General features: G+C 49.5%; 6 protein-coding genes across 6 annotated transcripts; 2 read left to right on the forward strand and 4 right to left on the reverse strand.

The window, feature by feature from the left end:
- Positions 1 to 2,688: 2,688 nt before the first annotated feature.
- F5147DRAFT_651034 (uncharacterized protein) lies at positions 2,689 to 3,136 on the reverse strand (the record flags this gene model as incomplete). Its single annotated transcript, XM_041433503.1, has 2 exons — positions 2,689 to 2,966; positions 3,010 to 3,136. 2 exons carry the CDS (start codon positions 3,134 to 3,136, stop codon positions 2,689 to 2,691), a joined length of 405 nt encoding a protein of 134 aa, XP_041294956.1.
- Positions 3,137 to 4,254: 1,118 nt separating this feature from the next.
- On the forward strand, positions 4,255 to 4,667 carry F5147DRAFT_572782 (uncharacterized protein; the record flags this gene model as incomplete). The annotated part of the gene is made up of 2 exons (XM_041431108.1): positions 4,255 to 4,435; positions 4,474 to 4,667. The coding sequence occupies 2 exons, from the start codon at positions 4,255 to 4,257 to the stop codon at positions 4,665 to 4,667; spliced, it is 375 nt and encodes a 124-aa protein (XP_041294957.1).
- A 5,915-nt stretch (positions 4,668 to 10,582) lies between these two features.
- F5147DRAFT_572876 (uncharacterized protein) lies at positions 10,583 to 10,804 on the reverse strand (the record flags this gene model as incomplete). The annotated part of the gene is made up of 1 exon (XM_041431117.1): positions 10,583 to 10,804. A coding segment is annotated over one exon (222 nt), but the record flags the coding sequence as incomplete, so codon positions are not given.
- An 861-nt stretch (positions 10,805 to 11,665) lies between these two features.
- Positions 11,666 to 12,001, reverse strand: F5147DRAFT_526604 (uncharacterized protein; the record flags this gene model as incomplete). Its single annotated transcript, XM_041430006.1, has 1 exon — positions 11,666 to 12,001. A coding segment is annotated over one exon (336 nt), but the record flags the coding sequence as incomplete, so codon positions are not given.
- Positions 12,002 to 13,015: 1,014 nt separating this feature from the next.
- On the reverse strand, positions 13,016 to 13,531 carry F5147DRAFT_572896 (uncharacterized protein; the record flags this gene model as incomplete). The annotated part of the gene is made up of 1 exon (XM_041431120.1): positions 13,016 to 13,531. A coding segment is annotated over one exon (516 nt), but the record flags the coding sequence as incomplete, so codon positions are not given.
- Positions 13,532 to 15,186: 1,655 nt separating this feature from the next.
- On the forward strand, positions 15,187 to 17,032 carry F5147DRAFT_744601 (uncharacterized protein; the record flags this gene model as incomplete). The annotated part of the gene is made up of 7 exons (XM_041439688.1): positions 15,187 to 15,215; positions 15,256 to 15,406; positions 15,437 to 15,632; positions 15,683 to 15,905; positions 15,959 to 16,130; positions 16,361 to 16,739; positions 16,806 to 17,032. The coding sequence occupies 7 exons, from the start codon at positions 15,187 to 15,189 to the stop codon at positions 17,030 to 17,032; spliced, it is 1,377 nt and encodes a 458-aa protein (XP_041294961.1).
- Positions 17,033 to 17,368: the final 336 nt, after the last annotated feature.

Consider the following 17,368-nt stretch of genomic DNA (forward strand, 5'->3'; position numbering starts at 1 on the left):
TCATCATGTCGATGTTAATTGAGTTGTCCGACTGGTAGTGAAATTCAATGAACTTTATTGATCATTTGTGGTGGAACCGAGAAAACAAAGATGTGCTTTAGTGTTGGGACATAAGAATTCACTAAACTTGAGTTATGAATTGCACAAATGATGTTGTGAATCTTTCAGTGATTTGGTGCACAACTATACTCAATTGTTACTCAATTGCATGCAAAACACAACATGCGCTGCTTCCTCTCTCCAAACTGCAAATATAAACTCATGTATTCATCTGTGTAATTGTTTTCTGCATATGTACTACTATGTCTTGCATTTCAGTCCCTCTGAGCCGTGACTGGTAGTGAGAGACATGCAATCAAATTCCCAACATTCAGATGGACAAAGTAAGTATGTAAAGATCACAGTACACAATTAGCTTTACCCTCAAACACTGCTATCATGCAACTCCATCCTGTCCCACTAGCGCCGATAAGTCTGACAAGTCCTCGACTTGGGCCCACAACTCATCACTGGAATGGGAGGAAGTAGGCGTCAGAGGAGATGCTACTGCATTATCTACAAAGAATGTGGCCGTCTCAGAGGGGACCAAAGTAGATTCCAAAGTAGATTCGGACGCTGGAGAAGACGGTCGTTCTGGCAGGCCTTGCACCTACACTTCAACATGTGAGTTTAAGATCAGGAGATTGGACTATTGCAAGGTTAGATTATAGTTCCAAAATAACGAGAAGAAGAACTTACTGGACCTGTGATCACCTGTTTCACCTCGGTGTCTGTGGTGCGAATTTTCTCTGTCTCTGTCTCAAGTTCTGTAAACTCCCGCGTGGTTTTCGTTCAAGTGGTTATGCGCTGTGAAATGATCTGTGTCTTTTTGTTTGTCCAGGTGCAAGTGACTAGTGATCTTGGCTGTTGCAGACCTAAACATGCTCAGTGATCTGAAAATGAATAAACACGATGTCGGTACATACCTTGTGATTGACAAGGTTCGTGGTTCATATTCACACTTGTGCAGATAGAATTCTGAGTCTCCTCTTGACCTGCGCAGTCACGTGCAGGTGTTGACAGGTAAGGCTCTGTTTTGCATTGAATCAATAATATATTAATGGCTGTCGCAAGCATGGGCAAACGCCCTCGAAATTGTATGGGACTCACCTCCTCAAAGATATGACATGTGGTTTCCCATCGAGAGACCACAGCTTGTGGTGTTCCACCAACAAGCAAAGTCCTTGGGCCAAGGAAAATCGCCCAGCATGCTGCCAGCGTGGGTACTCGCAAAAAGGCTCGCCTAGCAGGTAAGAATGTTTTTTTTAATACTCTCGACTTGGACACTGATGGAGTACTTACATAGTGCTGACCTCCAAAGAGAAACGCGCACTTGAAGCACTTCAGGGAGTATCATCCAGAAGAGACTGATTTCAGGTGGCAGCGATGACTTTGGTTTCGGTCTCCTGGATGGGTCAGAGACAGTTGACATTAGCCATGCAGGTGGAGAGTTTCATGAACTCACCCACGAAGTTTTGGGTGACTTTTGGAATCAGTAAGTCAACTAGCACTATCACATATAGAAATACTTATCAAAAGATTACTAGAAATCAAACGAGGTCGCGCTCTCGTCAGCATGATTTTAGAACCAGACATGACAGGACAAGGCGTCGCACTGAAGCCTTTGACAAGCAGATGTCAGCCTTAGGGAAGGCATTGATGACTTGGCAATTTGAGAACCATGATGAGAATCAAAGCTTCTTTGCACACGACAGAAGCGTGTCTTTGGATGAGGAAGTCACAGGGACCATTATGATAAGGGTCATGGACCTGTTCTGTACGTAGGTTCTATTAATGATCTGTGCCTGTTTTGCTGACACACACTTTAGACGCTGAGAATATTTCTTTGAATATATTCCCGACAGACACATTCATTGCCTCAGCCCTCATTCGTCAAGGGGTCATACCTTGCTCCCCGATCTCCCCAACTACTGGAATTACAGTACAGGCAGTCGAATTCTATCGCATAGCGCGTCAACAAAATCCCCACTTCTCAATTCAGGTGTATGTGAAGACAATGTGTGATCTACAAGGTGTGAGTGCATCTACTATTCAGGTACTGATACCATTGTATTGATTTGACTTAGGTTCAATTCCGCGTGTATGTCATATCCCGTATTCCGGACCTACATCCGACAATGTTCCCACGCCTCATCCGGACCTCCGGACCCCCTGTCCATGTCCTTTATCTGTCCAGATGCCTGTACACCCGGATCCCTGTACCTTTGCATATCCACACATCCGGATCCAAAACCCGGACACTCAATCTGATATCCACTTGCCAGGATCTCCGGATCCGACCTATGCTTCATATCCAAACCCAAACCTTAAATCAGCGCTCATCCCCTTATGGTAATCACCTGTTTCCGGACATCCAGTTATCCCTATAACCGACTGTGCTGTATTTTCAGTACCTGATTCATTTCCGTCTTCATTTTATCATGTTCCGATACACTAGTGTTAGGTGTTCCACATGCTCCATCCATAGCCTCACATAGCCTTGCACTGCGCTAACTGATTCTCCGTTATGTCCTCCATAGTATATAAACCCTGTAGAAACTTCTGTATTTCCTTAGTCTGAATATTACACATATTAGTCCTTGCACTAGACCTCACACTAAGACCTCATACTAGTTCTAGTCCTCCAACTTAGTCAATATCCATCTCAGGCCTAGGGAGGAATTCCCTAGGCCAGAGCTCCGCTCCTCCGCTCCTCCGCTCCTCCGCTCCTCCGCTCCTCCGCTCCTCCGCTCCTCCGCTCCTCCGCTCCTCCGCTCCTCCGCTCCTCCGCTCCTCCGCTCCTCCGCTCCTCCGCTCCTCTGATCCTACACTCCAAGTTTCCGGAAGTTCCTCCGGAACTTTCCCACGGTCCTCCGGACCTATTCTGCTTCGGACTTGGTCCCTGCAGCCTTTCCTCTGTATCCATTCTACTCAGGATTCATCCTGAGTAGCCATTACACATATCTGTACCAGGACAAAACCTCATAGTAATTTCCGGAAGTTTCTCGCACTCATCCGGATCTGGATAGTCCTTCTGGACTTTCCTGCGCTCCTTCAGAAGTCCTACAGACTTCCTTGGACTTCCTCCGGATGTCATCTGCAATCAAGGGCACATACTCGGGTAAGGGGTGCAGCACACGAGCTGAAGCCAAGCCCTTTGGAATCAGTCCTACCCTTTGTGCACGGTCTTAACAGTGTATCTGTCTTGGCAATTTTCAATAGTGTATGACGTTGTAGGTTTACAACTCAGAGTGGCGCTATAGGCTCCAAACTGATATCTTTATGTTGTAGGTCGTGCACTGCCTATCTGCTATACTTGCGAAACAGGTGCGTTCGACCCTAAAGGGGAAGCTAGTGCAGCAAAGGTCTAGAAATGGATGCAGAAGGTGCCACTTGTCGGCCAATGCGAAGCGCGGGAAAGCGGCGGGTGCGCGCGCGAACGTAGTGGCGGGCGAAAGCCGAAGGCACAGGAAAGACGCGGCTGCGAAGTGGCCGATGCGCAAGGGGTTCGGATGATAATAGAGATGATAGACAATAGAGATAGATGTAGAGCAAAGTGATAACTGATATGATGCGAGCGGTAAACAGATACTGATTACCAATAGCTACCAACTGTAGGCTAATGGGAGTTTTCTACTGGAACGTCCGGAAAACAATCTACTGAATGATATGTACTGCTAGTGCTTAAGTATTGCACTAAGCGCTGTCACACGGAACCGAGCCGACATGCTACCGAGTTAGGTATGTAAAGCTATATGTAAATAAGGGTCTATGACGAAATAAAGGTGGTCCGATGCGAAAATGGTCTGATATGTAAATATAATCATGAAATAATGTACCATTGGGTTGGTATTGGACTATGGATGGGTGCAGAATGTCAGCCAATGAAGCGTGAGAAAAGCGGCCGCTAAGCGCGGCTGTGTGTGCGCGCAGGAATGTTGCGGCCGTTGCAGGAAAGTTGCGGCCGCTATGCGCGGCTCGCGGGAAAGCTGCGCTTCATATAGGAAAGCAATAGGGTGCTGAGGGATACTGCAAAAATAGCCTCTTCGAGGCTATAAGGACTTCCAGTCCTACAATGTATACTTGCAAATGCTTACTAATATCAACAGCCTTGTTCATGCAGCAATTGGACGTAATGATCCAGATTGGAGGCTCAAGCACGCATGTCCAGCATGCACGTACACATTGACTAATGAACTCCCTTTAAGATTTAGAATGCTCTACACCAAAGACGGCAACAATTCTCTCAAGTGTGTGTTGAAGCAGCGCATGGGAGACAACGACATGGATTCAGATGACACCATGGCGTTGTCTCAGCGCTCCTGCGAGCTTCCAACTATGCAATTTGTGGGAGGTGACCGGTACTTATCAAGAGATTTCATTGACAGTTTCATTGGTGACTCGCCTGTTGACATGCTGGCGGATGACAACGAGGTAAGTCCTTTGTTGTCTTAACTAATTCTTTGCAATTCACTCAAACTCAGGATAACCCATGTGCTGGCCGGTGGAAGAACATGAAGGACAAGAAGACTAGAAAAATGTGGGGTGTTTTTGACGAATCTGGAATATTCATGGTGGTTTGTCGCCATGGGTATTGGAGTTTGAGTTTCCATTCTTGGGCTGATTAACATTACATTAGGGTATTAGACAACCTCACCATCTCGTACCACATGCGACGTGCTTGGCGTCGCATGGTAGCATCCTTCTCCGGTCATTCTTGCTCCATCTCTTGCACTGTACATATACCTTGTCGTCTCACTGTTAGCATCCCTCAGTTGTTGTCCCCAACACTGAGGTATGTGTCTTGTTTATCTTGCTAGTTTCACACTTACTTAGATTTATCTCAGCGTGCTTTTCCAACAGGTACATAGATCATCAATGTAGTTGTTGTCCCCAACACTGAGTGTGCTTTTCCAACAGGTTATGAGCCCCGTGTCCTAAACAGCACAGAATCTGGAAAACTACGAACTCCCTCTTGTTGAAGCAACTCAATTAAATTCAACTCCTTCTCTGACGCGTCGCCCTAATAATGGGGAAATACGACCACATCCCAGAGTTGACCGGAGCAGACAATTATATTCCCTGGGAGACGCAGGTGCAGCTCGTCTTAATGAACGATGACCTCTGGTGTCACATAACTGAAAATGCAAATCTGGGCGACATCCTTGGAACAGCTTTGTTCTTGCCTGTTGCAGCTATTCCAGCCACTCCTACTGATGCCGAGAAGGCAGCTATGTGAGCCTGGCTTATCAACGACTCTAAGGCCAAGACAATCATCCTCTGTAAACTCGCACCGAGCATTCATCTTCTCATTCCTCGCAACACTCCCGTCACAGCGCGTGAAGCTTGGAAAATTCTTAAAGATCACTTCCATCGTAACAATGTCAGTTCTCAATTTGTCATTCGAAGACGCATTCAGGCACTTCACATGAAAGATGTGCACGATGCAAACAACTACGTCGGTCAATACACCAGCTGCCGTGATCGCCTTATTGGCATGGGTGCTTCTTATTCTGATGAGGAAGCGGTATTCAACATCCTTACTGGGCTACCTTCGTCTTCGGTGTGGCAATTATTCCACATGCAACTCGAGTAACGCATGCATGACAGCTTCTCTGCTACTGTTGTCAGTTCTGCGCTCACTGGCAGTGGGAACCCCATTACTGCTTTATTTCAAATGAGCACACTCATGTTCGAAAGCTGCACAGCACGCATCACTGCAGAAGCTTCACGCATGGTCAACATCCATCCCACAAATGCATCTGGTCCTGGATCCGAGTATGCCAACTCTGCATCTACTACATCCGCCTCCAATGTCAACTCTATCACTGGACTGAGGAAGCATAAGAACAACCCCCAAGGAGTCTTTTGCTTGACGACCGGGTGTGGACGCAGAGATCATGACAAGGAACATTGCTATCGTGAGGGTGGAGGTATGGCAGGACAGGCGCCCTGGCAGAAGAAGAACGAGAAGAAGAAGGAAACAACAGCGGTTGCGACAAGCACACCTCCCACTCCTTCACCGACATCATCAGTCTCACCTCCTCCCATTGCTGCATATGCCACACATACACGTGATCTATCCTGCGCGAGCATCGAAGAGTTGCTCGATGAGGTCCCCGATGACAACATCTCCGCAAATGCTCATGCATTATCCACCATTCTTGACTCCAGCACCACCAGCACTCTCATCAGCGATCAAGCCATGTTCTGGACTTACTCCACCCAGGATCCTGTCGTTGTCAAGACAGCGAATCATGGGTCTCTTCACACGTCTGATCGCGGTGACTGTGTTGCATGGCTCAAGATAGGTGGTACTCATCATCGAGTACAGTTCACTAACTGTCTTCATGCGCCTGGGGCGATATTGAACCTTCTCTCAGTTGGGTGGATGCTAGCAAAGGGATGGGACTGTAACTTGCGGGGTGACCCTGCTTGATGTGAGCTTGTGTACAAAGGAACGGCTCTCGGCACTGTTCCAATGTCAGGACGACTCTTCTATGTAGACCTCGAGTTCATTCCCTCTCCTCAGTCAACACCTCTACTATCTGGACCGTCTGAGCTCTCTGCATTTGCACACGTTCCGCTAACCTATGATCTCTGGCACGCTTGCATGGGTCACACTGGAGGAGAGTCCGTCCATTGCCTTCCTCACATTGCTCAAGGATTTTCCCTCGACTCTGATGCAGCCATGACACGTTGCGAGTCATGCATCATTGGCAAACATCCGAGGCAGCCTCATCCATCATCACAATCACCTCCAGCCTCTCGTTTCCTTGAGTTAATTCACTCAGACATCTGCGGCCCCATTCCCGTTGTCACTCCACATCACAAACATTATTTCATCATATTCCTCGATGACCACACAGGGCTTCTGGCCCTTCAGCTTCTTGTCACCAAGGACCAAGCTCTGGATGCATGGCGGAGTGTTTGTGCCAAGTGGGAAACACATTCTGGTCTGCGCGTTGTCGCATTCTGCTCAGACAACAATGGTAAATTTCTCAACAAGGCGTTTACAGCAGAATTAAAGGCAGCTGGGATCGAGCATCAACTCTCCGCACCATATGCCCACCAGCAGAATGGCAGGGCTGAGCGTGTGCTTCGCACAATCAAGGGGCGAATGTATGCAATGTTGAATCATGCACGACTTCCAAGGAATCTCTGGGGAGGAGCAGCGCTAACAGCAGCATATCTATTTAATCACACTGAGTCTCATGCACTACCCACCGGTAAAACGCCATACGAAATGCTACACAAAGTAAAGCCCAACCTTTCGCATATTCGCGTCTTTGGTGCGCACTGCTTCACTCGTATTTCCTCTGAACTCCAGCAGAAATTGGGTCCGAAATCCCGCGAAGCCATCTTCATGGGCTATGCACCTGATGGACGCACCTGGCATTGTCGTGATAAGACGACCGGGAGCTTCTTCAACTCACGTGATGTCATCTTCGATGAAACATTCACCGGTCGCCCATTTCCAACGGACAGTGAGGACTCAGATGACGAAGACACAGCAGTGGTTCCTGCTGTGCCTCATGCAAATCCCACTACTCCCACACATTCCTCAGCCTCTCCATCATCCGCACATCCGCCATTGCCCATTGAGACTCGTCATTCAGATCATGTTCGATTACCGACCGTGCGTGGGCAGATATTCCAAGAGCAGCTGGCGTCAGACTGAGAGAAATTGGCGTGCCAATGTGAGTTGCATCAAGCACGCATTCAGGGGGTGCCTCTTGAGGAAGTGAATGCTGAGCGTGATGCTGACGTGGCTGATGACGTGGCTGCTGACCCTGACGCCATTGTCCCAGACGAAGATGAAGTCGGCTATCCCCGTGTGCTCGCCAACCTTATCGCCACTGAATTCGCGTGCATCACCATCCACAGTGACACTCGAAGGAATCCACTCACTCCAGACTACAACATGAAGATCCCGCCCTCCACCTTCAACGAAGCCATGCAATGTTCGGACTGCAACGACTGGCTCAATGCCATGCGCAAGGAGATTAACTTAATGTCGGAGATGAATGTTTATGAGTTGGTGGAGCTTCCAGCGGGATAAAAGGCGATTGGGTGTAGATGGGTTCTGGAGTTTAAGGAGGATGCGAAAGGTGGGCCTGTGCACAAAGCCCGTCTCGTTGCGCAAGGTTTTTCGCAGGTACCAGGCATCGACTTTGGCAAAATGTTTGCACCAGTTGCACGACCATCTTCCATTCATCTCCTTTCCGCACATGCAGCAGCTCATGACTGGGAAATCGACAGCTTCGATGTGAAGCACACCTTCCTGTGGGGGAAGCTGCGTGAAGACATTTACATGCGCCAGCCACCCGGCTTTGAGAATGGGGCAAGTCTGGTGTGCCATCTTCTGTCTTCGCTCTACGGGCTGAAACAAGCTGCATACGATTGGTATGAGCTTTTGCGGGCGGTGCTCATCCATTTAGGCTTTCTCTGATGTGACACTGATTATGCCGTCTTCGTGTATGACCACATCAATGGCGAGGGGGTGCATGTCATATGCATTATTGCATGGCACGTTGATGACGGCCTTGCGGGCTGCAACAATCGCAAATTCCTTGATTGGATCAAGGGTTGCATTGCAGAACATTTCGGAATTGCTGACTTGGGTCCCGTAGTCAAGCACTTAGGTGTTCAGTACGTCCGTTCGCGTGCTACTCGAGAGCTATGGATGCACCAGCAGGAATACATCACCTACCTTCTTGAAGAGCACGGCCTTCGTCAGTGCAATCCCATCTCACTTCCTATGGACCCTGCATTCCCTTTCGGACGAGACACCAACATTCATCCTCATATCGACAATCTCCAGTCTGAATATCACAAGCTCGTCGGGGAATTACTCTACCTCGCGATGTACACTCGCCCAGATATTGTAAAGACTAGATACTGCGTAAGCCCTCAGCGTGGTGGAACAAGCTGTATTAAATACCTAGATACTGCGTAAGCCTAAGCTGTAGTCAGTATCTAGCGGCGGACCGAACGATTACAAAAGGCTTACCCTCAGCATGGTGGAACAAGCTGAGGGAAGGTGAGAATGAGAAGCGGTATATACATGGTTCGAATTCCAAACTTCAACTCCACTGATCGCGTCGTCATCGAGCATAGCACTAATACTCCTCCTTGACACGATAAGTAATCACACTCCTCCTTGATTTCTCACTGTAAACCTAAGCAGATGCGGAGGCGCTCGAAGTCCTTGCGTGCGAGGGCCTTTGTGAAAATATCCGCTGCATTGTTGAGTGATTTGACGTATGAGAGTTTGAGCTGGCCACGACTGACGCGTTCGCGAATCGAGTGCACGGCGATGTTGATGTGTTTCACTTTAGAATGATATGAGGCGTCTTCTGAGAGTGTAATGCCTCCGGTGTTATCGCAGAGTAAAGGTGTTGCAGATGGTTGTGCGAATTTGAGTTCAAGAAGCAATGTGCGCAACCAGGTCAGCTCTTTTGCTGCATCGGATGCCGCAACGTACTCGGCCTCACACGTTGATAGGGAAACCGTCTTCTGCTGCCTCGCACTCCAGGTGACCATGCCACTGCCCATGGTAAAGCAGTACCCGCTGACAGATCGACGGGTGTCGGGGCAATTCGCGAAGTTGCTATCAGTGAAGCCAAGGAGGCGCGCGGGATGTTCACCACTGAGTACGAGTACCTTTGAGATATCGTGCTACCCATTTAGCAGCTTCCCAATGAACAGGACCGTAGCAGTCGAGATGTCTACACAGTTGCTGAACAGCATGAGCGATGTCAGGGCGGGTTCCTATTGCCAGATACATTAATGAGCCGACGAGCGAACGGTAAGGTGTTCGAGCCATAAGTTCGCGTTGGGCATCAGTATTGGGTGAGTGGGTACGGCGTGAGAGATGGAGACTGGTCTCCATTGGCGTGGAGACAGGCGCAGTGGTTGTCAACCCGAACTGGGTCACAATGCGATCAATAAGAGCTGTCTGTGAGAGGCTGATGGTGCGGTTCGATCGGTCACGTTTGAGTGCGATCCCCAAGCAGAATTGTGCTTCACCTAGGTCGGATACTGACCATTTAGTGCGCAGTTGGGCCTTAAAGTTCATTATGGCAGACTTGGTGCTGCCTACAGTGAGAAAATCATCGACATGAACCGCGACGAGGAGAATGCCGTCAGGAGCATTGCGATAGTATATGCAGTGCTCGCATTTGAGGCGAGTGAACCCCCAGGCAAGCATCACGTCATTCACCGTCCGATTCCATATGAGTCCTCCTTGCCTCATACCGTACAAGCCTTTCTGGAGTTCCCACACCCAGTCTTCCTTGCCGGGTTCGAGGAAGCCTTCTGGCTGGTGCATATAGCAGACCTCATCAGCTTCCAGCAGGCCGTGAAGAAACGCCGTTTTGATATCCAGCTGGTCGATCTCCCAATCTAAGGCGGCGCCGAGGTGAGTCAGAATTCGAAAAGACTCGAGTCGCGCTGTAGGCGCTGAAGTTTTCGTGTAATCTTGACCCCAGACGGCAGAGTATCCTCGACAGACGTAACGGGCTTTGAAACGGGCCGCCTTGCCATGCTGATCACGTTTAAGTTTGAAGACAGGTCGACTGCACATAATTTTGCGACCGGGTGGAATCGCCATGCGAGGCACCAGCTTATAGACACCAAGTTCTCGTAGTGAGTCGAATTCCTCTTTGAGTGCAGTGGTCCATTGAGCAGCGTGTTTGGAGGCCATGGCTTCGGCGTAAGTGGAAGGGTCGTCTGGAAGTTCGTGCTCTAAATTATCAGGCATAGCCGCAAACGCAGCAGCCAGGGATGCCAACTCTTCCTCAGCTGAGATAGCGGTTGAAGCGTCGCTACCGGGAGGATGAGCGTGGGATAAGGCTCGCAGACGATCAGCAGCCGAGAGAGACTCCAGTATGGCTCACTGTGTAGACAACACATATGGCTTACCATCCATTGCACAGCGGCGTTCCGAAGGCACAGCAGCACATGTTGACCGGCGTGGGGGTATGATGGGTGGGGGAGCATCGACATCTGAAACCTCCTCGATAGAAACGGACGGTTTTCGAGGCGAAATTATTGGGGGTGTGGGGGTCGGTGCATGTATCGGGTTTGGTGCAGAGGTTCTGTTCTGATGAGACTCTATGAATGAGACATTGTAAGAAATGAAAACCTTGTGAGATGCGCGGTGATAACACTGATAAGTCTTTGAGTTGAGCCCGTAGCTGATCAGCACACATTCAACAGACCGACTGTAAACCTTAGGGTTATGTTGATTCTGAATCAGAACAAAGGCTCTACAGCCGATTTCACGCAGGTGAGACAGATCCGGTTTGTGACCGTACCAACGCTCGAATGGAGTATGACCGTCCTGTGATGCCACGGGAGTACGGTTAGATAAGTAGCATGCTGTTAAGACGAACTCGTCCCAACAATTGACGGGGACATTGCAGGCGGAGCGCATCGCGCGGGCCTTACCCATGAGAGTACGATGCAGCCGTTCAACACGACCATTCTGCACGGAAGTGTGGGGGGCGGTAAATTGATGTTGAGATCCACGAGAGAGGAGCCACTCTCGCATGGATTGGGATTTAAGTTCACCATTGTCGGAGCGAAATATGCCGACCTTCGCGCTTGTTTCAACTTCATGAGCGAGAGTCCACGCTTGAAGTGCCGGGAACGCGTCAGACTTAGCAGCAAGGGGGATAGACCAAGTGTAGGAAGAATGATCATCGATGATGTCCATGATGTACTTATTACCAGCGGCGGACACTGTATCAGGGTGCTCCATCAAATCTACATGCACGATACCCAATCTCCTCTCTGACTTAGGTCCTTGACGTGTTTTCGGGACGTTAGTCCGTGTCTGCTTGCCAAGTATGCAATCGTCACACTTGGGCGGAACGGGAGAGAGGTTAATGGGCATACCGGATGAGTTACCGGAGCGAGCGAGGTCATAGACAGCGCGATAGTTGGCGTGGCCGAGACGACAGTGCCAGGACTGGAGGGTAGGCTTCTGGTGAGCCATGTACGCGTGTTCTGCAGAGAGTTGGCCCCCGGATAGTGCGTAGAGATGATGGGAGGTAAGTGTGCCAGATAACATGTGATTGCCGTTCCTCGACTGAACCCAGCAGTTCGAAGCGTCGAAGGAAGCAATGCAGCGATGAGCTGAGCAGAGCGCGGACACCGAGATGAGGTGCACCATCGCTCCGGGGATGAACAGGACGTTGTCCAGGGTGATATGGATGCCTCTGGCAACAATGAGGCGCAGAGTGCCTATGCCGACAGCCTGCACGGATGATCCTCCAATGCCGTTGACGGAGCGAGGGGGAATGGGTCAAAGGCTGAAGAAGTCGCTCTCGTTGTTGCTAATGTGCACCGAAGCACCACTATTGAGGAAAAGAGGTACTACCGATGGATCCACGATAGTGCGTTTACGCTGGTTAGGTGCTTTATAGGTGATGCCGGCGAAGTTGACTGGACGAGTGTTGGAACGCCAGTCAAGGCTGGTGGTGAGGGTGTCGACGGACGCAAGAAGAGTGGTGTATTCATCCTCTCCTGTGTCAGAGAGCTCTCGAATGAACGCTGGCGTGACAGTGTCACTGGCAAGACCAGCGAATTCCGTAGAGGGGACGGGAGCATCAGATGGCTCGGATGACATGGCGACATAGATGGCTTCATGACTTTCGCTGTCAAGTAAGTAAGCTCTACCGTTGGTGTCGTAACGCAAACCCCCCGGTTTACCGGTGGCTGCAGTGGGCTTAGGAGCGGCACCTTTGCTCGCAGAGGGTGCCTTAGCGTCACGAGCTGCACGTCTGCGCGCAATGACCTTGTCCCGTTTGCCCTCCATGGCTCCCCCTTTGCTGAAGCAGTCCTTTGTCGGGTGGCTGGTGTTGCCACAGTTGCCACAAGGTGAGCGCTCGCGATGCTCGCGGTGATTCCCCCCTTTACCGGTGGTGGCCATGGCAACATCTCCAACTTTGGACTTCTCAGTGTCAAGCAACTGTTGCTCGACGTCAAGGCGGGAACGGATATTGGATGGTCCGTACGGGTTGCTGGACATGCTGGTGGCAAGGGCGTCGGCGATGTGATTGCGGACGTGAGGAAGGTCCTCGGCCATGGCATTAAGCATCATGATCGTGAGGAAGTTGTCTTCTTTGGGGACACCAATCGCATAGATGCGACAAACGAGGTCGTGAAGGGTAGTACTAGTAGTAGAGAGTCGTTCTGAACGAATATACTTGACTGCCAGAGCTTGTTGAATGAGTAAGATTTGGGCGATGGGCCCGACCTTTTCATGACAGGACTTGAGAGCGTCCCAAGCGAGGTAAGTGTTCGTAAAGCCACGTAGGAACTCGTTTTCCTCAAAGCTAGAACGTGTACGCATGGCGGCCACAATGCATAGGTTGTTGAGATCCCAGTGACCTGCACTGGATGGATCCAGGGATGGGTCGGGACAGGTGACAAGACCTAAGATGTATCCCCCTCCGTGTTTCAGGAGGAGGTAATTCTGCATACGATCGGACCAAACCCCCCAATTAGCTGCAATCCAAGACTTCGATCTTGTCTAAGTCGGTCTGGCTGAGCGTAATGGCCGTGACGGATGCATGAAGTGGGGTAGTCATAGGCACGATGGCCGTTGGCGGACTAAGAGTGGCGGTCTTAGCGCCTGAGCTACGAGAGCGTGTATGCGCAGTTGGAGGCATGATGTTAAGGGGCGAGAAATAGGCAAAGAGCGACGCACGAGTATATATACCTGCGGGCGACTTCAATTGAATCTCCTCGACCTAAGAAGGAAAGAATTAAGTGTCTCAGTGACGTCGATAGAAGTTTGATAGGAGTTTGATAGAATCTCCGAGGGTTTAATAACCCGGCGAGGTCGTTCCGGAGGCCCGCTGTTGTATCTAGTAGGTAATTCCGCTCTTCGATTTACGAAAGAGCAGGGCTCATAACCTGTAAAGACTAGATACTGCGTAAGCCCTCAGCGTGGTGGAACAAGCTGTATTAAATACCTAGATACTGTGTAAGCCTAAGCTGTAGTCAGTATCTAGCGGCAGACCGAACGATTACAAAAGGCTTACCCTCAGTGTGGTGGAACAAGCTGAGGGAAGGTGAGAATGAGAAGCGGTATATACATGGTTTGAATTCCAAACTTCAACTCTGCTGATCGCATCGTCATCGAGCATAGCACTAATAGATATCACCCATGCCGTTATGAAGCTGTCGCAACACAATTCCTCACACGAACTTCGTCACTATGCAGCTGCAAAGCGAGTCCTTCGCTATCTCTCTGGCACACTGTCCTATTGTGTGCACTACGGCGGCAAGAATGCAGACACCACCATTCACGGGTTTAGCGACGCAGACTGGGCCACATGTCCCGAAGATCACATTTCCATCACCGGCTATGTCTGATATTATCATGGTGGCCCTATCTCACATGCAGCGAAGAAGCAGTCGACGCAGGCATTGTCATCCGTGGAGTCTGAGTACATGGCGTTGACGGTGGCTATCCAGGATGGTCTCTGGATCAAGTCATTCTGTGAATGCGTGAAGATCACCTTCACGCTGCCTCTCAAGCTTTATGCTGACAATACAGGCGCTATAGCACTATCCACTGAGGCAGCCAACCACATCTGCACAAAACACATCAACTTACACTACCATTTCATCCGCAAACACATCAAAGCCGGTACCTTCTTACCTATCTGGGTTTCCACTCATCGCAACAGTGCCGACATCTTCACCAAGGTTCCTCCACATCCTACATTCATTGCACATCATGCTGGTCTCTCACTCGTGGCGGGTTGAGGGGGTTTATTGGAGTTTGAGTTTCTGTTCTTGGGCTGATTAACATTACATTAGGGTATTAGACAACCTCGCCATCTCGTACCACATGCAACGTGCTTGGTGTTGCATGGTAGCATCCTTCTCTGGTCATTCTTGCTCCGTCTCTTGCACCATACAAATACCTTGTCGTCTCACTGTTAGCATCCCTCAGTTGTTGTCCCCAACACTGAGGTATGTGTCTTGTTTATCTTGCTAGTTTCACACTTACTTAGATTTATCTCAGCGTGCTTTTCCAACAGGTACATAGATCGTCAATGTAGTTGTTGTCCCCAACACTGAGCATGCTTTTCCAACAATGGGTTCTCTCTTGTGATCGCAGACATGGTTCAGAGCGGCGAACAGCAAGTATTGTCACTACTCTACCTTGATTTCTACTGACTCATTATTTAGAGCTAAATATCCTCTGGCCATAGTCTCTAAGCTTCTCGACGCATTTGGCAAGGACCTCGGTGGTGGGTACGACATAGGGTGCAGGTTCAAGACCACCCTCAGTTGCAGTGTACTTGGGCACCACGCACATGAACTCAACCATACCTCACTCGTCAGTGCGTTCCACGGTCATGCTCATTAGCATCTGTGTCAGCTCAATCACCTTGCCACTTATGTCAATAGCCTTGGGCTAGAAGACTCCGAAGGCTGTGAGCGGACATTCTCGAAGTCCAACGCACTCGCATCCTCAGTCCAATATGCAAGCATATTTCACCGGCGTCAAGCTATCGCCAACTACTTTCAACATAACAATGACTATGAGATCTACACGAATCTTAGTAAGTTTTTGAATTGTTCATCAGTGGTGATATGCTCAAAACTATTCTAGGCACATTCTTATACAATAACTACAAGCAAGTGCTTCGCATCATTGCCGATGGTCAAGAATCTCTACCAAGACTGATGCGCGAACTCGGTATAGAGGATGAGAGTGTGTTTGACACCTGGTTAGCTGAGGAGCGAGCTTACCTCACATTGTTGAGCCAAGAACCAACCAACAAGACCCTGCAGATGGAATACTGGCAAAAGCTCGTTAATTTGTCTGGTAGCAAGTAAGTCCAAGTCTCTGTCCTTTGTTCGCTCCCTGACTATTGTAAATGATTAGACAGGATCTAGACGCTGCTATGGCAGCTTGGACTGTGGCCACTCCAAGCACAGTGCAGTTTGGTGCCCGTGATGTTGCATTGACGAACAAGATCGAGACTGCGCGCAGGCATGCCATCGAGAATTACAAGAAGGACCTCAAGGTAGTCCAGGAACTCGAGATGAAACTTAGTGTGACTCAAAGATGGGTACCAGAAGATCAGGAATGGAGGGATGTGGGCTGTCTGGTGGCAAACCACAAGTTCCAGTGGTCTCTCGATCAACTTGAGAGTCTCATTGTTGCTCAAATTTTTGAGCTCTCGAAGATGAATCAAGCAGGGACAGGTGAGCTGACGTGGCTGCATGTTTCGCCTCGGTACTGATGACATTGTCAGGCTACAAACTTCATAAACATATTGGCAAGGCTCTACAAGTGCGTTCGGCGGCCATTCGTACTGCTCTAGACAAGTACAATACTGCTGCTCGAGCACTTTCCCCTCCACGTCCTGCTCTCTCATGGGAAGAAGTCATCAAGTATGCTTTCCTTGCTGACTTCAACTTCCTCCGTGATGTGTGGCAAGATATATCACAGCGTCCCTGGTCAACTCCAACTGGGCGCCTCACTATGGACACTCATTTCAAGATGTGCCATGCACGCGAGGAGATTCAATGTCTCAATATTGAAATCAGGCAGCTAGCTACCTACTTACATGATGAGAGCAGGTACTTAATAGAGTGTGAGATGCAACTTCAAACTCTACATCCGGGGCTCGCTCATCAAGTTGCCTTGCATCGCAAGATCTGTGCAAGGTTCTCTGGACATCACTATCATCGCCTGCACGAGATCAGCATGCTGGAAGGCTCTACAGGGTCCATTATACCAGGTGAAAGCATCGAGCAAGGACCGGGTGCCAGTGCTAGCTCTCCTACAGTCTGCATTCCTCCCCAGCTTGCTTCTGATGGGCTGCACCTAGACCAGGGAGGCAAAGATGACGACACATTGGAGGATCTTGAAGAGGAGGAGAATGCTGAGGCCGATGGGGAGGAGCATGCTCGCATACTCGAAGGGATTGTACAGGTGACATTCAATGTTTGATTGCTTTTAACTGAAGGACACTATTACGTTGACTGTATAATGAGGTAGGACATGATTTAACGTACATATATACTTTATGTCTGCAAAGTTCTGCCTCAAATCCATAAGCATGCTAGGGAGTAGTGCTGCCGTGGTCCGGTTCGGTCCGGTTCAGAGGGTCCTGGACGAGAACCGAGAACCGGACCATGGTCCGGTTCTGCAAAATCTTCAAACCCCGAACCGGACCACAGAGAACGGTTCTCTGTGGTCCGGTTCGGTTTTTTTCTGGTTAAAACACAATAACAACCAATGCTTACCGTGGGGAATGTGAACCTGCGGCGTCTGATCCAGACAAGC

Source organism: Suillus discolor, assembly GCF_016758755.1.
Source record: "Suillus discolor strain FC423 chromosome Unknown F5147scaffold_16, whole genome shotgun sequence".
In the NCBI taxonomy this organism is placed as follows: domain Eukaryota; kingdom Fungi; phylum Basidiomycota; class Agaricomycetes; order Boletales; family Suillaceae; genus Suillus; species Suillus discolor.